This window comes from Oncorhynchus masou, chromosome 30, assembly GCF_036934945.1.
Source record: "Oncorhynchus masou masou isolate Uvic2021 chromosome 30, UVic_Omas_1.1, whole genome shotgun sequence".
NCBI lineage: Eukaryota > Metazoa > Chordata > Actinopteri > Salmoniformes > Salmonidae > Oncorhynchus > Oncorhynchus masou.
The window spans coordinates 27,585,757-27,610,499 of record NC_088241.1 but is presented as its reverse complement, the minus strand read 5'-3'; the positions used below and the strand labels follow the sequence as shown (position 1 = coordinate 27,610,499).

The window sequence follows — 24,743 nt, the reverse complement described above, 5'->3', positions numbered from 1 at the left end:
ATATTCAATGTCTGCATAATAAATATTATTTTATCCATCTACCAGTAGGTGCCCTTCTTTGCGAGGCATTGGAAAACCACACTTTTAACTCTCCTCAGGGCACATTCCTACATTTTCCCAAATGTCTCCGTTTCACTCAATACTCATCAGCAGTAAAAGGTAGTGATTTTTCTGTGTATACACGTTACAATGGGGAAAAACAAGTGACTTCAGTGACTTTGAGTGTGGTGTGATCGTCAGTGCCAGGCGCGCCAGATACAGTGTCTCAGAAACGACCGCCCTCATGGGCTTTTCACGCAAGAATGACGCAACAAACAAAAAAAACATCCAGTCAGTGGTAGTCCTGTGACCGAAAACAGCTCGTTGATTAGAGCGATTCGAAGGAGAATGGCAAGAATTGTGCAGGCCGCAAACAGACAAATAACAGCACAACAGTGGTGTGCAGAATGGCATCTCGGAATGCACAACTCGTAGAGCCTTGTCACAGATGGGCTATTGCAGCAGACGACAACACTGGTTCCACTTCTATCAGCTAAAACAAGAAGAAGTGGTCCAGTGGGCACGCGATCACCAACACTGTACAATTGAGGAGCGGAGACACATCACTTGGAACATGACAGCGAGTTCAGTTTACTTGATTGACCTGCGCAAGTCTCCTGACCTCAACCCAATAGAGCATCTTTGGGAGGAGATGGAACGGGCTGTTGGCAGCATGATTTTACCGCCGTCCAATCTGCAGCAACTGTGTGATGCCATTGCGTCAGCAAGGAACGTTTCCGATACCTCATAGAATGCCCTGACGAATACAAGCTGTTCTGGAAGCAACCAGTACCAGATGGGTGTACCTAATGAACTGGCCAGTGAGTGTCGTTCACCACTGTGTGCCTACGCTCGTTGATAGGCATGCGAGGGTTTGAGAGCCCCCTGTGGGTAGCATCTGGCAGTAATTGTCTGAGCTCTGACACTTATTCTAGAAAGTTTCTCACAGGGTTTTCTCTCCATTCAGGGCTTGCAAACTATTACAGACTACAAAGGGAAGCACAGCCGAGAGCTGCCCAGTGACATTAGCCTACCAGATGAGCTAAACTACTACTACGCCATTTTCAACCTCTCCCTGTCCAAGTCTGTAATACCAACATGTTTTAAGCAGACCACCATAGTCCAGGTGCTCAAGAACACTAAGGTAACCTGTCTAAATGACTACCGACCCGTAGGACTCACGTCTGTAGCCATGAAGTGCTTTGAAAGGCTGGTCATGGCTCACATGCTGACTCCTTGCTGTCCCCAGTCCACCTGGTCGTGCTGCTGCTCCAGTTTCAACTGTTTTGCCTGTAACTATGGAACCCTGACCTGTTCACCAGACGTGCTACCTTGTCCCAGACCTGCTTGTTTTCAACTCTCTAGAGACAGCAGGAGCGGTAGAGATACTCTGAATGATCGGCTTCAAAAAGCCAACTGACATTTACTCTAGAGGTGCTGACCTGTTGCACCCTCTAACAACCACTCTGATTATTATTATTTGACCCTGCTGGTCATCTATGAACATTTAAACATCTAGGCCATGTTCTGTTATAATCTCCACCCAGCACAGCCAGAAGAGGACTGGCCACCCCTCATAGCCTGGTTCCTCTCTAGGCTTCTTCCTAGGTTCCGGCCTTTCTAGAGAGTTTTTCTTAGCCACAGTGCTTCTACACCTGCATTGCTTGCTGTTTGGGGTTTTAGGCTGGGTTTCTGTACAGCAGGTGTAAGATGTAAGAAGGGCTTTATAAATACATTTCATTGATTGATGTGCTGAATACAACAACAGTGAAATGCTTACTTACAGGCTTACTTACAACAATGCAGTTTTAGAAAAATAAGTGTTAAGAAAGTATTTACTCAAATAAACTGAAGTAAAAAATATGTAAATAATGTAAATAAAAAAGAAGACAATAGAAAAATAACAAATCAGAGAGCAACAATCAAATAACGGTAGCGAGGCTATATACAAGGGGTACCGGTAACTAGCAATGCAAATCGCTTTCTGAGGTACTAATAATATTACTACACAGATCATACACGTAACGTTAGCTAGTGATCCAGCAAGCTGTTGTTCGCTAGCTAGATAACAGTACTCTTTAACTTGCAATGAAAACGACTTCCTGATAATATCTGAAAATGTAGCTAGACTCTTACCCCTATGCATAGATGAAGGCTTCACAGCAGACTGGAACCTCTTTTCACTCTGTTTTGTTTGTACAGCTTGTTTGACCCACATTGTGTCAAGTCACTCCGGTTCACAATGACCATGATCAAAAAGTAGTCCATCACAACTGTTTCCCACTTATCTTTGTCAATAGTGCCTGCTAACTTTTGGCAGCAATGTTGTTGAGCAGTAGCAACACGTTTGCAGTTCACCATGCCTCAAAAAGCTGCGGTAGCAAGCTTTATCTACACATACTGAGCAGCTTATGTTCTAAACAAAAGCATGCTTCATGGCAGACCAATCCGAACTCATCTCTCAGCATGTCCAGCCCATCCATCATCTCAGCCAATCATGGCTTGCGGGAAGGTTCCGGCCTTTTTGCATGGCTAAACCAACTCGGCTCGTAATTTTAACAATAGTATTCCTATTTACAGATGGCATACAAGTTTGTTGTTAAGGCACAAGAATGTTCACATGTTCCAGAAGGCATTTCTGACAAAAAACGAATTTGGATTTTTTTTTAAATGTGCAAATTCCTCTCCTATGAAGTAGTAGCATACGCCTAACTTCTTGAAATGGGTCACATAATATTGCTTAAAGGTTAGAAGTGGGAATCGTCGGTCCATTTTCCTGGACCCAGATTAAGCCTATCCATGGGCTAAAAATCACTTTCAATTAAGATTCTCCATTGACCATATGCTTTTTAGTCCAAAGGAGGCTTTTTATAATGGATGCGGGAAACCAGTCCTTAGTGCCTGAAGACAAGTGCAGATGTATGTTTGTGGAGCATAGGTCAGTCATCTGTAAGAGAAGTCTCATATTCAGGCCATCTGTCCACTCTTTAATCTGACCTAGGATCAGGTCAGTTGTGACCTGTCGTAAATTAGCCTCTCTTGGCTGACGACGGTGGTGTTTGTGTCGGTCGACCCAAGTAGACAGTCATACATTGTTTAATTACGGTCCTATTAGAAAGAGAGAAAGTAGTCCGCTTTCCCCCCTCCTTTTACTTTCATGATAGGCTTGATGATAATTCTGCCTTAACAGTGGTAGAAGGGTTGAAGACTTGAAGTACTGTGAGTTCCAAGGTGGAATGCAGTACTAAGGGAGCCTCATAGGTAAATTGATGACAGTTTTTATAATTATGAATTTCTATTATAAGATCTCTATCACCCAGGACCACTGTTAAAACTGCCAAAGAGCCTAGACAACACACTCCATAAACCATAACAGGTTCTGAAAGGCATGTATACACACATAAAGTGAAATAATTAAACTATGTATTTCACACTTTATATTTCCCACCGAATATAAAATTAACTGATCAAATATTTGCTTTCATTGTCACACATAAATATTGCAATTGTAGTTTAACCGTATCCCAAGAATATTAAAATAAATTTGAACAAAGTAATAACATTTCATATATTTTTAATTATTATTTTTATTTTATTTTATTTCACTGTATTGAATGGATAGGCCTATATACTGTATATATCTATTGATATGGAATAGAGTACAAGTCCATATACCTTTAGGAAATAAAAGGACCCAAATGAGATGGGCAGGGCTGTCATGAAAGTGAAACATTCACCTATCCATTAGAAAGCATTTTATCCCTATTGACTGTTGCACCATGGCCAGTTCGCTCTGAAAACGAGTGTGTTTGCATTTTTGCGCTCCGGATTGTGGGTGAGCGCATCTTGAGATATCGTGTCGCTTTTCACCTACTGAAGTTATGGCGACACAGGGGAGCCCCGAAGTTCCAACTGGAGCGTTGTCGTTTTTTCATCTGGGAATAGATTATGAACGGGAATATCACCTGCACGAGATGAGCTATGCAAAAAGAAGCAAATATTTGTACAGCAAAATGTGTTGTGTAGGTGAGTGGCAGAAATATAAACAATGACATGGGGAAGGGTTAAGCAAAGTAGGCGTTCCCCACACTGGTTTTAGTCCTACCGTAGTAAATATGATCACATGTAAATACAATTGTTACAAGTAATGATTGAAGTTTAGATTTGAATAATTTAAGTTTCATATATGGTCTAGGGCCCTGTGTTTTGCAATCATTTGACACAGCAAGATCTGTTCCTATATTTTAAACCTAGTTAATTACACCAAAAATGTAAACAATGGTGCTGGACCACCCTCCTCAGGCATGTAACATGATTGAGCAAAACACAGGCCCTACAACATGATAATTAACATTGTATTGCTTTCCATTTCAGAGTGAAAATGAAAATGTTCTTTCAATTAACGACCATGTAAATCTTAGGCAACTGAATGTTTTCAGAATGTGTGGTATGATTCTCAAATAAACACATTGTACATATAGCGTGTGAGATTTGTGAATGGGGGAGAAGGTGTAAGAGCCTTGATTATCTGTCTCTCTTTAGTGTTACAGTTAAACTAGTCTTGGATTCCATTGGTATAATGTCGGATGTTTTGCTGATTGCCTCCAGCTGTCTCATGTCCAACTCACTTCCATATGTGTTCAAAGTAGGATACTGAAGGAGCCCTTACTCCCCAGCTCTCACGCAAATTACAAATGACTACCATCATGGGCTTTGGCAAGCCTCTCCAATGGGGTGTGTCTTCTTGACTCACAATCCCACATGAATATACACATGAGTTAGGCTACCAGCTATTTGTTCTCTATGCGTGGGAACTGCCTACAGGTCAAACAGTTAACAGTTTAGTATTAGTCTATAGTAAATAATAACTACTCCAGTATATGGCCAGTGTTAAATAATAATGCCCTTGTTATTCCTCTGTAGCACAGTTCACAGGTTTTTATTGTACTCTGGGTGTGAAATGGCAGCTGGGTAACTTGCAGAGTGACTGTGGGAGGTGAGGGGTTTTATTGGGTAGGGATAGTGCTCTGTGGATGACTCACTCTGACTGGATTAAGTAGTATGTCCTGACAGTTAGGATCAAGGGTGTCATTCAGCTATTATAAATATGACTATTTTAGAGACACTGATGACGAGTAATGTCTTTAAGTAACACTTCCAGTTGCTTGTAACTATCTAGAACCCAGTTTTAGAGTATTCCGTGGGTATGGTTGTGTATCCCCTTCCATAAATGCACTCTGAGAGAGTCTGAATGGCACCATCATTATATTTGCTTTTTCATACATTACTTTTTGTGTGATTTTAAATGTCTAATGTATGCAGGATTGGCACATTTTCATTTCTCAGTTTTTTTTTATTACTTGTTCATTTTTCATGATAACTAGATCCAGGAGTTTTTCTTCCTACTTGACTATAACTGACTTGTATGGAGCCCAGAGTTTATCCTGGTTAGGTCATGGCCACAGCAAAGAAAGTATAGCAACATAATAACAAGACCAGCAAAAAGTCACCCTGTCTTCATTGTGCTTTGTTACCATCTAGTGTTCACTCTGTGAACTTTCTATTATTTTCTCCCTCCAGAACCACTGTTTTCCTTTCTCTATGAAGTTAGTCAATCATGGAAGACACAGCCCCCAGTCTAAAAATACAGCCATGAGTAATAGAACTAAAATAACCCAGCCACAGGCACAAAAAGCTACCGTTTGTTTGGAAATGTTGGCACAGCAACCCCTCTCAGGTTCCTCTTTTTCCACATTCAAATGTACTGTCGGTCAGATAATTCTCAATTCAGCCCTCCGCTAATGTTTATCAAATATGGAAACTAGTAATAATGATCTTTGAAGGGATAGGGAATGAAGTGAGAGTGATGTTTTGGCAGGTTTTCTCAATAGCAATATGTCATTTCCATTTTTACATATTTTAAATAAAGCGTCTGTTATCCTCTGTCGAAAACTATTGTACGTAATGAGTACATAGTCTGGTGCGGTATGATACCATCTCCAAAACTGGAGACTGGGGGTTGTATTGCAAAGGTACTGTACCTACACCTTGATTAAACAGACACACTATAATCTCTGTGTAAGTTTACTAAAGGAAAGTCCACGAGAGTGAGCGTTAATTTACAGATGTGGGGCTTTCCACCATGGCTCCAGGAGCGGTAAACTAATTAGCCATTTCCAACCTCAGCTGTCAGGAGTAATCCATTCCTTGTTGAGTCGGAGTTAAATTGGGCTTACAGCTTCATCCTTTGATCTAATTCTGACTATGATGTCTCATCCTGCTACCGGGATTTAGATCTGTGAAGATAAAGTCGAACATTGAGTGAGTCTTTCCAAAGCTATGGCAGAAATCCCCTCATGTCCTGTTATACAGACGGAAAAAGTGCATTGAAGACTGGACAATATGGCTCTTGAACTTCATGAATATCTCAGCTGATGACCACAGCTGACCCAAACAGACTGTGTGTACACACACACACACACACACACACACACACACACACACACACACACACACACACAGGAACAAGGTGTTGTAACGATCGTTTGTTGAAGAAGGTGTGGACCAAAGCGCGGTAAGTGTTAAAAAAAAATTTTTTTTCAACTGAACACTAAATAACAAAAATAACAAAGAGAATGAACGAAAACCCAAACAGTCCTGTCAGGTGCAGAAACACAAAACAGAAAATAACTACCCACAAAAACCCTGTGGGGAAAAGCTACCTCAGTATGGTTCCCAATCAGAGAGACAGCTGTCCCTGATTGAGAACCATACCCGGCAAAAACAAAGAAATACAAAAACATAGAATGCCCACACAAATCACACCCTGACCAAACCAAAATAGAGACATAAAAAGCTCTAAGGTCAGGGTGTGACAGGTGTATCCCAGTTGTTCCTCTTGGTTTTATTTTATTAACATTCCGAGCTCACGCTCCCACTTGCATTGTGCTGGAGTGACAGGAGAATGGGAGGGGCAGTCAGTGAGGTGGATGTCCCTCTAAGGGAGTGCTGAGGCTGCTCCCTTCTCTGGAATGAAGGGCGTTAACCCTGCCATCCTCTCCTCCCCTCTTCTCACCTATTCTCTCTCCATGATCTCAAGACTATCTAAACCATGATGGCGGATTTCTGTTCTGCTTTAATCTCTGTTTACCAAAAGGAATCATGTTCCATGTGACTACACGACCGATTGAGTCAAAGATGCTTGACCGGATGATTTTTACAGATGAACTTGACATGAGTTGATGATGAAGTTGACATATACAAATGCTCATATGGAGAGCATAATGGCTTTGACGTTCCAACTTTGAAGGGTCAGGCAATAGCATTGCATTTATGTGACCGTTTACAGTTGTGAAAGAGTTTAAACAGATAGGGCGTGAATAGTGTTGTGATTATCTTATGTTATCTTCTGTTTACTTCGGATGGTTCTCCATTCCTCTCCCCTTGAACTCTGTCTTAGAATGTCTGCAGGGGACACTTTTCTATCTCTGCAGGAGTAGTCCTACCTCTCCGGAGGTTTTGCAATGGAAAACGGGAACAAACCTCTTATTGGACAGGTTTAGGAGGTCACTCCATGTTTCAGTCCGTTTTGTGGCTCATGAACACAACGTTGGTTTATTATGGCTGTGATGCTAATCTCTGCTGAGTTGAGATAGTGGAGTGAGTTGAGTGAGTGGGGTTGAGTACAATGAGGAGCAATTTGAAATGGAACCTAGTTGTTTTCTATTTGAAATTGAAAACAACTACCATTGTTGATTTTGGAGAAAAATCACAATTTCCGTCAACCCAATTTGACAGATCTTTCTGAAACAAGGACGTAGTATTTTGGGAACTGTTCAGAGGATTCGCAATGATATATAGACATGTTTGGTGTTTTCATCTGGGACTTTCTACAGATATATAGGCTTGCGGCATATTATTTTCTATTTAGTTTGGAGATGAATGCACAACTGATAGTGTGGGATGCTGACTCATTCTGACATCTGACAAACATCTGACAAAGTTCGGCTATGTAGAATCTCTAAGTTCTTCGAATATGCATGAGCCTTGAAATTAAACATTGGGCATACAAATTAGAGGGGTGGATCCCGGGGGTTCCCCCCTCTTCCCTCCGCCAGAATAATCCATCCACATCATCCACAAAGAAACTCATGAGCTGAGTTCTCACTTCTGGTTTGGTTGAATAGCTGTATCCCTGAAAACCGGATACATCTGGTTGTGGGCAAATCCGCTAAGGGTGTCCACATATGACGCACAGTCAGTGTGGGAACACATGAGGAGAACCCCAAGACACTCTCATACTTTAATCTGTCCCGTTCTATGTAGCAATGAGAGAACCTCAAGCATGTCATTTAGAGAGAGAGAGAAAAAATCTCTTCATGTTTTCAACAGTCTTTATGTTTTTAAAAGGCCAAGCGTTGCATCTGGTTTAGATGAGGGCAAATGAGGGAGCAGGGTCTTTGGCGAAAACAGTTTCATGAGTAAGATTATCCACGTTATCTCTGACGTTGGCTGCTCTATTGAGTTTGGGCCTTCCTGTGACATTCCACATTTCCCGTTGTTATGCCCCCCTGGGCTTGGTATTGTTATGTGTGAAGTACCTAACACCCTAGTGTTGGTACAGTGCCTTGGGAAAATATTCAGACCCCTTGACTTTTTCCACTTTTTGCTACGTTAGCCTCATTCTAAAATGGATTAAATAAAAAATGTGTCAGCAATCTACACACAATAACCCACAATGATTAAGTGAAAACAGGTTTTTAGAAATCTTTTCAATTTATTAAAGATTAAAAAAATAAATACCTTATATACGTACTGTAAGTATTCAGACCCTTTGCTATAAGACTCAAAATTGAGCTCAGGTGTATCCTGTTTCCATTGTTCATCCTTGAGATGTTTCTACAACTTGATTGGAGTCCACCTGTGGTAAATTCGATTGATTGGGCATGATTTGGAAAGACAAACACCTGTCTATATAAGGTACCACAGTTGACAGTGCATGTCAGAGCAAAAACCAAGCCATGAGGTTGAAGGAATTGTCCATAGAGCTCAATAGGATTGTGTCGGAGCACAGATCTGCGGAAGGGTACCAAAACATTTCTTCAGCATTGAAGGTCCCCAAGAACACAGTGGTCTCCATCATTCTTAAATGGAAGAAGTTTGGAACCACCAAGACTCTTCCTAGAGCTGGCCGCCTGGCCAAACTGAGCAATCGGGGGAGAAGGACCTTGGTCAAGGAGGTGACCATGAACCCAATGGTCACTCTGATTGAGCTCTAGAGTTCCTCTGTGGAGATAGGAGAACCTTCCGGAAGGACAACAATCTCTGCAGCACTCCACCAATCAGGTCTTTATGGTAGAGTGGCCAGATGAAAGCCACTCCTTGGTAAAAGGCACATGACAGCCTGCTTCGAGTTTGCCAAAAGGCACCTAAATACTCTCAGACCATGAGAAACAAGATTCTCTGGTCTGATGAAACCAAGATTGAACTCTTTGGCCTGAATGCCAAGCGTCATGTCTGGAGGTAAACTGGCACCATCCCTACAGTGAAGCATGGTGGTGGCAGCGTCATGATGTGGGGATGTTTTTCAGGGGCAGGGACTGGAAGACTCGTCAGGCCGGAGGCAAAGATGAACGGAGCAAAGTACAGAGAGATCTTTGATGAAAACCTGCTCCAGAGCTCTCAGGACCTCAGACTGGGGCGAAGGTTCACCTTAAAACAGGAGAACGACCCTAAGCATACAGCCAAGACAACACAGGAGTGGCTTCAGGACAAGTGTCTGAATGTCCTTGAGTGGCAGAGACAGAAACCGGACTTGAACCCGATCTAACATCTCTGGACAGACCTGAAAATAGTTGTGCAGCAACACTCCCAATCCAACCTGACAGAACTTGAGAGGATCTGCAGAGATGAATTGGAGAAACTCCCCAAATACCGGTATTCCAAACTTGTAGCGTCATACCAAGAAGACTTGAGGCTGTAATCGCTGCCAAGGTGCTTCAACAGAGTAAAGGGTCTGAATACTTTTGTAAATGTGATATTTGTTGTTTTTTTTTCTTTATACATTGGCAAACATTTCTAAAAAAATGGTTTAATCAATTTTAGAATAAGGCTGTAACGTTACAAAATGTGGAAATAGTCAAGGGGTCTGAATACTTTCCAAAATCACTGTATGGAGAAGGGTGAAGTTGCCCCTACACACTGGTCTTGGGTCAGTTTTGCATTTCCCCCATGAATGGTTAGGGTTCAGAATGGGGCAGGGGGAGCTGATCCTAGATCTGTACCTAGGGTAAAATCATACCGGAGCTGTTCGTATCATTATGTCACACTGCTGAAGAGAAGTGCCTAACATTGGTGTTCACACCTGTGCCACTGCATTGCAGTGTTGACCTTCACGTATAAAATTCTGTATGGTCCAGTATGTCAAGCTATTTACGATCCAGTGACAAGCTATCAAGTTCTATACAATAAGCTACACCCAAGATGTACCTTTATATTTCATGCTTATACAACTAATTGTTTATGTGATATTGCAGATGATGGGATTGTGATCTGTATGGACAGATTTGTCACATACTGTATCAGCCTCTTGCAGGCCTACCAATCCTTGCGGTGTGGGGGGTAAGGGTGTGTGTTCGTTTGGGGTGGTGGGTTAGGATATTTAGGTTAGGACTTTGGCCCAGTACCCCGGGCCAGCAGAGAGGAGATCGCAGACACATTCCAACGGCTCATCACGTCGCCGTGCTCTGTCAGCATCCTCCTAGCTGCATAAGCAGTAGTCCACGGTCAAAGCCCTTTCACTTCACCTATTTTGTTTTAGCTTTCGTTCAACCCCATGCACATTGAAATTTGATTCCTTGAACTCACTCTGTTTCATAAAACACCCAACCTGTTTTGAGGTATCAGTAAGCAGTTAACATGTTGTGGTTTGCTAAGGTCCTGTGTGGCTCAGTCGGTAGAGCATGGCGCTTGCAACGCCAAGCGTCGTGGGTTCGATTCCCACTGGGGCCACCCATATGCAAAAGTAGTGGCCCCAGCCGACTTGTAAGTCGCTTTGTACAAAAGCGTCTGCTAAATGGGATATATTTTAAATCAATGACATCATATGTTAATCCTTTCTTTCCCAGGCTACACTATCCAAACTCTCCTGTGAGAGGTGACCATATGAATCCTCAGTGTTTTTATGTTTAGCCTCCAGCCCTGTCGAGGTGGGATTATAGTGTGTTGTTATTACTCTTCTCTTCCCTTGTATGTCTTGGACTGTACAGTATTATGGTATTTGCTTGGCCTCCTTAATTCCTGTTCTTGCCTAGACGTGTGGGAGGACACAAAGCTATTATTTAAGGTGTGCCTCTGCACCATTTTCAAATTTTGTGAACTTAGTGTCAAATAAAACAAACACACATCTTGACACATCAACTGCTTCATGTTCAAACAAGATGCAATTAATCACCTCACATTGGAAAGAAAAGTGTTTTTTTTGTGTGTTTGTTTTACATCCTTCCTAATGTTATGTCAGACAGGGTGTGGAAATGAGATGCATACCTTCTTAATGTTTAGAGGGCCTGTTGTCAGCACCCTACAGTTCTTAGTGAAGCCCAAAAATACACAGACCTAGGAACCCTGAGGGGTATTCTACAAAGCAGATTCAAGGAGTTAGCCAACTAAACTAGCCTAAATATTGTCATAGAGGTAAAATGCATGTTTTTGAAAGATCTTGAAATGGGTATGTTCTAATTGACTCAATAATCAAAAACACATATTGAAGTTAAACTTTTTTAATGAACTAGAAAATCAAGTATTTTGTTTTTGTTTACCAAAGTAAGCTGGCTAGCTCCTTGAGCCTACTTTGTAGTATACCCCTGGTTCTTACCTGGGTCTCCCTTAAGTGTATTTTTGGGTCTTCCCATGTTATTATGAGGGAATGAGACACTAAAACAAGTCCTCACTGATATCGTGTCTGATCAGTTATCTGAATGGGCATCTCTGGGTTAGAGGCTGATAAAGGACTGATAACCATAATCACTGGTTCAACAATGTTCGCTGGTTGTCGTGGAGTTGTGCTAGAATGTCTCTGTAATGTCTTTACATGTGAGTGTTGAGTTTGAGGAAAACAGGTCTGTGAGCGTGCATGAGTGTACTTTAGTTCATGCTGGTGTCGTTAAAGGGAAAAAACAAAAACACACACGCTGTCAGGCCTTCAGCAGAGCAGAGGGAATATGTACTCCTTCACTAATTGTCTAGTTTGAGAATCTACATGTACTTAGATATAGCTAGTACTGTATAGTCTTGTTGAGGGTTGGGTCATGGCTGATCTCTCAGTGTGTGTGGATGCCAAAGTAGCCCTTCCCTCAGCCTCCCCCTTTTCCTCATCACACTGAGTAACACCCACAGCTCTCTCAGGAATGCAGTGAGTAGGCAATGATTAATCACATTTGTGTGTGTGTGTGTGCGTGCGTGCGTGCGTGTGTGTGTGCGTGCGTGCGTTAGAAAGTAATTAGACGTTGAACTGTGTTCTAAAACAATATGAAATTATATCAAACCGTAAAACAATATTGTGTTATTTATCCTGGAGCCATTCTTCGTTATTGCTCATACAGCCATCGTAACGAAGTATAAGGATTCAGGGTGTGTATTGTGTACCCTTCAGTAAACGAAGGTAAGATGACAAGTAAAAGTGTATGCAGATGGTGTCTTTTATGGCACAACGGCCTGCTGGCCACCACACCTTGTCTGATCACTCACTTTCCTCTGTTCCCCGCCCCCTTCCTGCTCTCACCAGCCACACCAATATGACAGGGCAGAGGAAGGGGTGTGGTCGAGCCTTACCCACCACAATGTCCTCCAAACGCTCAGGCAGTTATCATACTGTACAGATCAGCACAAGGACAGGCCCAGACACTGTACTCCACAGGGATAACTTATTGCGAGAGGAGGAGAGAGAGAAAAAAATCAACGGGAAGAAAAGAAAAGAAGAGCTCATACGGAGGTCGAGCGAGAGAGGAATACAATCATAGGCTAGATCGAAAGTGCTGACTGGAACGTAGCCATACGACTGCATGCTCCCTCCGAGTGAAAGGAGCACTGAGGAATTTTTAAGCGGAGTTAAAGCAGGAAAGAGAGAAACGTTATAGCTACCGTTATAGCTACCGACAGAAACCTTGTGGTGACAAAGCGGTCGCATAGAGCGCGCTAGAGGGGACTTTTGATTCATTCATTCGGAGTTGAGTGGCACCATGAGCGGTCAGCAACAGAGATACAGGAACTTCTCGACAGATAGCAGTGGTGGCAGGGATGGAAGGGACAGGGTGCCCTCAGACGAAGGCTACTACCAGGGGATGCTCAAGTCTATGGATGGCAGGAAAGGTACTAGTATGACAGCATTAACCTAGGAAGTGTTTACAGTATATATGTTTACAGTACATGAAAGGTTTGACTTTGATGAGTTTGGTTCTATGTATGACAGTGTTCGCCTAGCCAGTGTGTCAAATAGGTTCATATGGAAAGTTTGCCTCTGATACTATGGTTTGTGATTACTTAAGGGAGAGAGTTTAAATTCTGGGTGTTTTTCTTTTCCTGTGAAAGGGAAAGTTTTACTGCTGTAGTTACAGGTTTGGACCATTTTCATATCCCTGCACAGACAAGTCTGTGAAATAATGAGCTCCTTCATGATGCTGAGAATCATACCAGCTGTCAGTGTCAATTTAAATTGAAAGAGGGCTTGTGGCTTCCACTGTGAGCCTTTAGTGCACTCTCAATTACAGTTTGAGCTTTCTCTAATCATCATCTATGGGAATACATTTAGATTTAAAATTACGTTGTTGTTGTTTTTTTGCTGTCATGTTTTCTGTGTCTCTCCAGTCGTCCACATTTGTGACCAAGAGTGGACACTCCCACTAATCTAACACATCAGCCGTTCCCTCCCACCCTAGTGGTCAGCGAACCCATTCATAAAATGTGGGGATGAAATCTCAGTAGGCCTATACATTGTCGATAAAGCTCCTATAGAAACGACCAAAAAACATTCCTTTACCCCAGGACACTTTAACGGTTGACTATCTAGGATTACAAAGAAAAAGGAGCGCTCTGTTTCTGCATAGATCTGAAATATTTCTATACGGTACACAAACAGGCTCTCGTTTCGGTGTAAAACGCCTTCAAGACTCTAATGAAGTTGTTTCACGCCGAAACAGGGAGGCTGTTTGCGTCCTTTACATGTCTTTTTTTATTGTTGTTTTCTTTCCTTTCCTGCATAGTCACCCATTGAAATGTCCTGGCGTAAGGATTGTTTTTTGGAATTTCAAGTCGCTCAGTCGAGCACCTGACTCCCTTTTTCATTTAAGCTGGGCTGAAGTGTGTTTGGGTATACCTTTTTTCTTATTTCTAGATATTTATATTTATAGATACATTTATAGATATTTTCTTACTTGCTCATTCACTTCCGGTTATTTTATAGAAGAGTGGAGTAGTAGTCATGTGTCTATTGGTTAATGGCCAATTATAAATCAAGTGCTGAGAGTGACTCACTCAGGAGGACCTATTAGATTACCACTTTTAAGATGGGCTGAAACACTCCTTTGTCCTGCAGTGAATCAAGGAGATGGCTTTGGGTAAAGGAGGTAGGACTTGTGAATTTGTGATCACTGTGTTTATCTTTGGCATCACACAATGCAGTTTAAATAGTTTGTCTTAGCCCGAGTCATGACTGGGTGCACTGTGTATGCTGATTGCAAGCTGGACACCACTGCTGGACTAACACAAGTATTTGTGTTAGTCGCCCCGACCGTGATACTTGAGCATTTTTACCTCGCATAAACTGTGAGTGGGAGTGTCCCGTATAAATCAGGATTGCCCTCGTATTGTAGCTTGATTGATGAACGACAGAGAATGACAGAAGTCAATGTTCCGCTAGTCTCCAGGCACACACACACACACCATATGGTTGCCACGGCAACGTGATCCCATAACACAATAGCAACATGGCGGACGCGCCCACCTGAGAATACAGAAGTGTAGCCTGCGGGTTCAGATTGCAGTCACAGTGAATCAGCACACACCGTTGTACTTTGGTTCTGCATTGCCTAGCCTGTGAGTGGTACTTAATATGCTTTTCACCACTTTGTAAGACTGATAACGTTTAACTTATATAACATGTTTAACAGTTCATTCAGTAACATGACCTGAGCTGTCATAGGAGTAGCTGAAGACCCGAGGCTTCCTTAAAGTTGCACTATGCAGACATTGCTCTGCTATTTCCTGGTTGCTAAAACTCTAATAGTTTGCCAAATTTCATTTTATGTGACAAACTAGTTTAGTTTCGAGAATCATTTTAACATCTAAACCGCGGTGAAATACATTTTCCATACCCATGAATATTGTTGTTTCAGCTGTCTGAAGCTGGTGTACCAAACCCAAAGTAAAAGAATGGGAAGCATAGAAATAACGCTTCTTAGAACTTGCTTTCAAGTAGAATGATGGATCTATATCTCGCAATTCTATGTGACTTTGGTCGAGGCCTAAAAGTAACATATTGCCACCTTAAGGGAAAATTCAAAAAGAAATGCAACTTCATATTCATCATCTCCAGCACCACCCCAACATCAACATATGTGAAAATTGCACATTTTTATTTATGTTTTTGTAGAAAAGATAGAGGAAGATAAGTGTTTCCAATGACACCATTGGTGTGCACCGTGTGATTTTTAACCTATTATTATTATTGTTATTATTATTATTATTAGGCATTTCTACAAATTGATGATGTCATTGGAAACATTTTATCTTCCTCTATCTTTTTTTACTACAAAACATAGAAACGCGCCATTTTCACCATGTTGATTTTGGGGAGCAATTTTCCCTTTAATGGTACGGTAGGCTTTGATGAAGAACCTTAAATGCCGTTTGTTAATGACATATTATTAATATGGACACCCTTGTCTGTTGTCTGGATAATGAGTTATCAGTGTAATAAATGCAGTATTTTCTTCAATGCGACGTATGACTTTCGAAAAACAAACCTATTGGATTGGCCATCAGTACTATCTCACTTGATGTAACTGATGGGCTCACTTGAAGAAGAGATGTATATCTCAATGTGACTTCTTTGGTTAAATATACAAAAATATACAACAACAAAAAATCAACAATCTTTCAGTGAAGTGGTCTGGCATGATGACTAACTGTTGGTGATGTGCCTCTTAGTTGGGGAGGGTCAGTGTCTACAGTTGGTACGTCAGTGTCTGCGCTCTGCAGTATGTTTTCCAGTACCCCAGAGTAGTGGTGTGTGTCAAGGTATTTGACTGCGGGTGTGTCAATTCCACTCAGTATGGTGAGGCTGAAACCGTATCGATCTGCCCGATGTGGTTAACCGCCCGTTAAGGCACGTTGTCTTACTCTCTAAGAGCTACCATATCTTGTCATGTTCCACAAGTGCAACAGTGTCCGTTACAGTACGTAGCCACATATGTGTACATACAGTACCAGGCCTGTAGAGATACTGAGCACCTGTACAGTGTAAATGCTTCCACTAAGCCTCAGGCCCTGCCTGTAGTCATTTGTTAGTGAATAGCATTTGCAGACACAACTCGACAACAAGAGTGTATATCTAGACACTGACTGTGCTATGATGATTTCTCGTGAGTCAGACATGTTTAGTCCCGACTCTCTGCTATCATGTCTCACCGGGCTAGACTAATCCCATCCAATGACTTCTCTTTGTCTCGGGGATGTGCAAAACGATGGCGGCATCTGGGATACTTGTTAGATTTCAGCGCTCGCTGTTCATGTGAAATGTATTTTAAATCCTTTGGTCTTCTCCTTATCCCCAAATACCCTGCGATCTGTTCTTCATTTAGACTGAGTTTTCTCAACCCTCAGTAAAGAATACCTCAACATGACTTATTAATGTACTCCGAGGGTTTATCTAATCTTCGTTTCTCTATAATCATGTCTGACGTTTGCTCTTTGTGTCTTGCAGACGAACGGGATCGAGTACAGAAAAAGACCTTCACAAAATGGGTGAACAAACACTTGATAAAGGTATGGTCCTGCACTACCAGTACATTTATATGCTCAATAACTCAATACCTAACTTACTCTCCCTGCCTTGCTTACTTTAATGCACTCAATGCTGGTATCAATAGTTTAGACACAAAGACAATCACGTGCACACACACACACACACTCATTTTTAACCAACATCAGTTTGATTTCAATAGATATGTGTCAATTTTGTTTCTGTGTTTTACTGGACTTCTCACAATGACTCATACAGCATTTTCAAAAGCAGTATTCCTGTGTTATTATCCGTAAATGTCAGTCAAATATCATAAAACTAATGAAAATGGCTGAAGTGGTTACTGAAGTGGCAGAACAACCGCAGAAGTTGTCAAAGAAGGATTTTATGTTGAGTTGGATCACTACTGGTCCAGAAGTGATGTGTACGATTGGCAAATGGCAGATATTTCCTTCGTGAATCATGCCTCATAATTGGCCAACCAACCACATGGGGGCTGAGCTGTGTGTTTTCTGACGGTTGCAATTTAGTCTCTCGGCAAAAAAGGGTTTTTAGCTTCAGAAGTCATTTTGCCACTAATGACAGGAGTAGGCTAGAATCTTTGGCAGGAATCGTAACGACACTGGGCCAGATACTTTATTGATGTGTTTTGGATGTGTAGTTTCGTTTTTTAAATTTGAAACGGGGACGACGCTTTAACAAACACCAGGGCTTGTATTCATAAAGCATCTCAGAGTAGGAGCGCTGGTCTAGGATCAGTTTTATTTGACATGATTTTACATTATAACGACAGCCCCTCCCACTGGTACATGTATAAATACCCCCGGGTCATAATTCATTTGACAAAATCCCACCAGTAACCCAACGTTTACAGCGCAAGCCATTAAGGGACACCTCATAATTCTCCATTCTCCATCAAAAGAAACAAACCCATTAATTTCCCCTCAAAAAAAAGAACAAAAATTCTATTTTCCTTTCCATGCACAGTGTATGTGTGCCGTGCTGTGCGAACACACTCTGTTCCTGATATAACACACAAGCACACAGTCTTTTCGTTGAGTGTTTTATGTGAGTCACAGACATCTGGATTCGTTTTGCTCTTTGCCTCTGAAGCACCACATTCTGTTCTGGGCCCAAGGCCCGGTGGCTCCTGGCTGGGCCAACAGTAGCACATGTGCTACACAGACTGACTGTTGAGTCTGGGTGGCTGGCTGACTGCCCGCCCGCCCTTAGCTCGTCAAGGTCCTTAAGTGCTCCTTACAGACATTATCAGAGGAATCAATCTGTGTCTCTTGTCTTCCCGCTACCAGTATGACAAGACGGTAGGCCTATGCGACAAGATTTGCATCTCATTTAATGTTCGACAAACTGCGAAGTCGGTACATTTTACCTTTAGAAAGTTTAGATGAAGTCGGCTATGTTTTGACATGAAGTAGACGAATGCTTAATTAAGAGCTTTCTTAAGAGAGAACGGCCTTCTGAGAAACGGTTTAATACCGTACACAATATGTGGTATGCAATGCATTGTTACAGAACTAGCCTCGTCATTAAAATGAATTTTGCGGTAAAACGAAAGTGTTATATAACAGTCTGTCCGTGTGAAAGCCTGCTCTTCGGATGTTGAACTAACGTTGAACTAATGTTGTTCATGCATTTCCAGTCGGGCACGTCCCGGGGTGGACCACGAGGGGTTGTAAAAAGGATATGGAATAACTTTCACACGAGCATAAATCTTGTGTGTCAACAACGGTGGGACGACCAAATGGAGGGTTTCCTCAGCCGTTATTTTACGGTGTTACGTACAAAGAAATCCACTGTAGCTTACATCATTCTGCAGATGTAATGCCCCCTTCACTTTTAATGAAGTGTACAGACCGGAGAGACAGAAAGAATCCCTATTTTCCTGACATGTGTGTTTTTTCTTCCTTTATAGGCGTTCAACATTATAATACTACGTGTAACCCTAGGTTAACTGAAGGACGCATCACCTAAAGTGTGTTTTGTAATGGGAAAGCCTAGTGTGTGGTTTGTGGTGGATGAGGATTTGTCAGGTTCTGTGTTGACTGGCCCTAATGGTTTTAACCTTGATGGACTCACAATGAGGACCGATCAAATGGATCACTTGACTCGAGTTGACTGGAGTGCACATGACACCACCTGATCACACTGACTCAATCTGAGCTTCTCCGACATGGGCTATTGTGTTTTGATGACAGACAGGGTTTAAACATATGCCACAGGACAGCAGGAGAGAGACTGTTGTCAGCTACCATGGAGGAACCAATGAGAGAGAAGTATTTCACACTGCAATTATACTGTAGAATGCATTCAAATTTAAGTCGAATATTGACTGACCTGAGGTCATTTGGCCGCGTCGTTGTGTTGCAGCCCCACGCAGTTCAACTGAAGAAAAACACTTGAATGTTATGCGATCTTGTCCCATCAGTTCCAGACGTACAACTTGTATAATATTGTTGAAGTTGGGGACTCTTAGTTGAAGTTGAACAATCTTACACGATTAATGTGTGAACAGGGATCCCTAGTGGCCATCACCAACCCTCGCTGCATTTCAAGCCACCACCGGTGGAGTGTGTACACCACAGGTGGGCAGGAGTGAGCTACTGTGTTCACACGCAGGGTTGTATAACTACTTATAACACACAGTATTATATAAGTACTTACCATTGATGCCAGTAATAAATCAAGGTCGTGGGTGTTACAACTTGCAGGGTCGAGACTTGCATACATACTTGCGTACATACCATACCTGTACATACCTGTGCGAGGACAGAGCAACACACTGACACAGTAGCAAGGCATTGCATGCAATCTCCCAACATTAACCATGTCATAAAGCACTAATGTTAGTAACTATTTTGACCATTCTCTTTTAATCTATTCATCTAACCTTTTTCATTTTCTCTCATCCTTTTATTTTTTAAATATTTTTTTTACTAAAGTGCCATTTGAATAATGAATCATTCTAATCTCAGACTCATATTCTCTTCCTCTTTCGGTCATTCTCCCTCTCTTATTCCCTTTGTTCTCTCCGTCTCGTCCCTCACCCACTCATTCTCCTCCGTCCAGCATTGGAAAGCAGAGGTAGGTACCAGCTGCCTGCAAGCCCCAGCAGAAGGGCACTGTATGTGGGACACATTCTGATGTAGCTCACTTTCTCCCCTTCTACCTGAACACTATCCACTCCCCACGCATCTGCCTTCGCTGTGAAAGTACGAGGAATTAAACTGACGGTGTCACACAGAAATAGGACTATGCCTTGTGGACTGTGGGCCCACAAATCCCTCAGTTTCAGTCATTCTTTACGTCTCTTTCTAAGCTTACACACTCTTCTGCTCACGATCACGGTTAATCTTTCTGACTGGAATTGTTTATAGCAGGCATGCAGTCCCAAGACTCACTGTAGTATCTGTTTTCATGTGCCGGTATCTGCCATGAACAGTTTGTACTGTTTATATGTATGTGCAAAGGATGTAGTCGTTTTTGATTTGTGCAACTTTTATTTTTATGAAGACTCCCTGTCATCCAGCTGCCAATCTGGCAGCTGCCAATTAGCAGGTGTCTGAGTGTCGAACGCAGGCTGATTGGTTGCCCGCAGCCATGCGTTCCTGTCCTTTGTACAGATGTACAGAGAGAGAGAGAGAGAGAGAGAGAGAGAGCGCTGCCGGTTTATAGCATGAGCCGCATAGACTGATCTGAGAGGAGCTTGAACATTTTGTCTAGTTTTATACTGTAAAGATTGGTTGCTCTTTCCAAGGTTTACTGTGAGAGAATGATCCCCATGTCTAGGTACCCTATCAAATCAGAATCATAACCAGATCCAGAATATCAAAGCGTTATTACATCAATACAATGCACGGCTTCTAGGTATTTTGTCTAGGTGTTGCACAACAACAAAAAAATGCATTGTGATGACAACCCTTGCCTTACATCTCTCCCTTCTCTTTCTGTTCCACAGTCACAGCGTCAGGTCACAGACCTGTATGAAGACCTGAGAGATGGACACAACCTGATCTCCCTCCTGGAGGTCCTCTCTGGGGAGACGCTGGTGAGTGCTGCTGACTTCTGATTGGTGAATGGACTGATCTTGGCATCTGCGACCAACCTTGGTCCCCCCCCCCAATCTGAAAACCTGACCCTAAGAAACATAAGTCTAACCCTTATTTATACCTACCTAATCCAAACCGGTATACAATCCCTGAAGCAAAACAAAACATTAGCTAGACATTCAAGTCGTAGCACAACCTAACTAGACAGTAACTGGAAAGTAAACAAAGACCCATTAACTGTCTAAGACAACCACTGCTTACCGACCTTTCATTCCAGTCCCCGGAAATGTTAACCATTTGTAGTTGTTTCGATTTCTTTTTAAATAAGTCAGTAAGTCAACACTGAATGCTTGCACATTATGATGATGCATTATAGGTTACTGCAGAACTCTATGGATGCCTTGCACTCTGTCTCTGCTACAGTAGCTCATCGCTCTGCTGGTCTCTGCTCATCTACCAGACGCCTCCATGGTCCTAACACATTAACCCCACTTTGGCTTCTCTTTTTGTACTGTGTGCTCCTGTCTGACCGTTTTCTGGTTCTCCTTCTCTGCTTCCCCCTTCTCCTCATGTCCCCCTCTTTACCCCCCTACACTCCCCCCCCCTTTCCTGTATGCTGACCTTTGCCCTTTGGCCTATGCCTCCTCTCTTTGCACTGCTCTTTGCTGGGGCTAGGCAAGGGAGAGAGACGTGGTCAGGAACTTGCGGTTGGTGAGTGGGGTTTTCTATAACTCGGCCGCCATCATCTTCTACTTCATGTGGCTTGAGTCATCCATTACCCAGTGACTCGGCTGTGCATGATGTCACTTGCTGTGCTTATGATTCCATTTCCCCCCCCCTTTTGGGCATCACTTATTTATCATTGACAAGCTTGCAAAGTCTCAGTGGTGCATTAACCATTTCGCTGCTGGCTGTAAACAATTACCCTCTGTTATTAGTAGGTGCCATGGCTGAATGAAGGAAGGACATAATTGACTAACTACTTCATTGACTAGTCATTGATGCTATAACAATTACTTGAAGCACTGGAAATTATCAGTTTGAAAATAACTTTGTTTCTGTTTAGCTCAATTACTAATGCTTATTACATAGCACAAATACAGTATTCTTTGGAAGTGGAAGTCTTCAGTTCATTGTTCTCCAATCAGAACACATGTATGAAGTGGTTACACAATTCAAAACCAACCAACTAACCAACCATCAAAGATTCCTGTACCAAATAACTAATCATGTTATTGGCTCAGCCAATGCATGACTGATGCTCCCCCCCTTCACTCCAAATATATCTCCTATTTACCTCTGTGGTTGTCTGTCGAAGGTGAAGAACAGGTATGATGTCATTCATGTGGTTTTACAATGAGGGAAGTTGTACTTGGAGATCTGTGAGACACATCAGTTATTCATCGTATTCTTTGTCGTTCATCCTTTCCTTTAGAGGAAAATCGGGTGTACTCTTATCATTGAGTCCACAACTTATTTCCCAATTTCCCTTTTCCTGTTTGTCGAATATTGTTGTAGTTGCATCACATTTTTCTCTTCCGACGTAATGTCTCACTTGCATTTATCCACACCTCTTCTAAGGTAGCATGAACTCCTGTCCAGTCTGTTTCTAACCCCCCACCCACTCTCTCTCTCTCTTTCTCTCTCTCTTTCTTTCTCTCTCTCTTTCTTTCTCTCTCTCTTTCTCTCTCTCTCTCTCTCTCTCTCTCTCTCTCTCTCTCTCTCTCTCTCTCCTCTCTCTCCTCTCTCTCCTCTCTCTCCTCTCTCTCCTCTCTCCAGCCCAGAGAGAAAGGCCGCATGAGATTCCACAAGCTGCAGAATGTACAGATGGCACTGGACTTCCTCAAACATCGACAGGTAAGAGAAACAACAATTGAAATATAATAATGGAGAAAATGTAACATGAGTTACCCTCTGAGTTTACTTTTCTTGTACTGTATTAAGATGACTTACTGTAAGTGACATGACTGAGACAAATATCTAAATGCATTGGAACAGGGTAATAATGTATCTACTATGATGTGAACTACTATAATTGTTAAGTCTCGCTCTTCTCTGTCGTCCAATCACAGGTCAAGCTGGTGAACATCAGAAATGATGACATTGCGGATGGTAACCCCAAACTGACCCTTGGGCTGATATGGACCATCATCCTTCACTTCCAGGTGTCCTTCTCTGTCAGTGTTGTGTTCCCATATCATATAGCTCCTCATCCTCCTATCCCCTTGGCTCTGATCCAAGCCAATCAGCAACAATCTCAAATTGAACTCAATCCAATCATATTTGTCATATCATATCTCAATCACTCGAAATGTTACCACATCGCTTTCAGAAAATCACATTGCTGTCAAATCTGTTATCAAATCATTATGAAATATATTTCAATCATAGAATTATTACAGTTTAATAATTATAATTATTTGAACAGAGGTGGAAAAAGTACCCAATTGTCATACTTGAAGAAAAGTATAGATACCTTAATATAAAGTTACTCAAATAAAAGTGAAAGTCAGCCGGTAAAATACTACTTGAATAAAAGTCTAAAAGTATTTGGTTTTAAATTTAAGTATCAAAAGTAAATGTAATTGCTAAAATATACTTAAGTATCAAAAGTAAAAGTAAGTCATTTAAAATCCCTTATATTAAGCAAAGCAGACTGCAAAATCTTCTTTCTTTTAATATTTTCCTGGCCTGCTAAGCATTCAAAATGTGTGCTTTTGGTTGTCAGGGAAAATGTAGGAAGTAAAAAGTACAATATTTTCTTTAGGAATGTAGTGAAGTGAAAGTTGCCCAAAAATATTAATAATAAAGTAAAGTACAGATACCCCCCAAAACGACTTAAGTAGTACGTTAAAATAGTTTTACTTAAGTGCTTCACACCACTGCTTTTATTCTTCTCACAACTTTCAACCATAATCAAATGACATGGTGAGATACTAGAAGTTGAACTGACTTCTGTGCCCAGTGGGTATACTCTACACCAGTCTTACTGCACAATTTCAATAATCATTTCAAATCATTTAGCTAGGCTTGATTTGAGTTTGCCTGGCATAGTGGAACCAATACAATAGTCAAACCCTGCCCAACTGGCACTCCAGGAAGGCTTAAGGAAACATGAAAAGTATTTGAAAGATGTCAAATAGTATTTGAACCCAGGTCTCTTTAGGACCCATGTGCTGATGAAGGCAGAGGAACTAAAATAACATTGTGTCCTGCAAACTATTCTCCAAGGTAGCATTGACTATTGGTTCCATTAAGCCAGGTAATCTCAATCAAGCCTAGCTAAAGTATTATAAATTATTTCAAATAGTATTTGAAAACAGGTCTGATACCTAACTAAGACTGCTATAGAGTATACCCACTGGGCACAGACATCAGTTCAACTTCAAGTTGTTGTTTTACATTGGTTTACTGTACTCCATGTACTGCGTTGGATAGAGAGGGGTATCTCCCATTTCTCTCTCAGAAGGAGAAAACCCAGCAGGGCCGGTGCCTGGTGAGTCATCATAGGAATTCTCCTCTTCTTCAGAGGGGTGAGGTTTAGGGTGGGGCCATCGAGGGTGGATTGGATCCCGAGGAGAACACACACACACACTTACAGTATACCCACACACACCGACTAC

At 41.9% G+C, this 24,743-nt stretch overlaps 1 protein-coding gene and 1 non-coding gene across 16 annotated transcripts in view; both read left to right on the top strand.

Moving 5' to 3' along the window:
* The window catches only part of LOC135522465 (plectin-like), a 208,850-nt gene that overhangs the window by 144,025 nt on the left and 40,082 nt on the right, over nucleotides 1-24,743 (top strand). For 7 of the 15 annotated variants that reach the window (XM_064948747.1, XM_064948751.1, XM_064948754.1 and 4 more), the window contains 5 exons: nucleotides 17,015-17,076; nucleotides 20,141-20,155; nucleotides 21,030-21,119; nucleotides 22,900-22,977; nucleotides 23,193-23,285. In XM_064948747.1, coding sequence (XP_064804819.1) covers nucleotides 17,015-17,076; nucleotides 20,141-20,155; nucleotides 21,030-21,119; nucleotides 22,900-22,977; nucleotides 23,193-23,285 — 338 coding nt within the window. Of the gene's footprint in view, nucleotides 1-12,824; nucleotides 13,405-17,014; nucleotides 17,077-20,140; nucleotides 20,156-21,029; nucleotides 21,120-22,899; nucleotides 22,978-23,192; nucleotides 23,286-24,743 lie in introns of those variants that run through there. The other 8 variants (XM_064948748.1, XM_064948759.1, XM_064948753.1 and 5 more) reach the window with 3 other exon arrangements.
* trnaa-ugc (transfer RNA alanine (anticodon UGC)) lies at nucleotides 10,974-11,049 on the top strand. Its single transcript has one exon. It is a non-coding gene; the product is annotated as a tRNA-Ala (tRNA).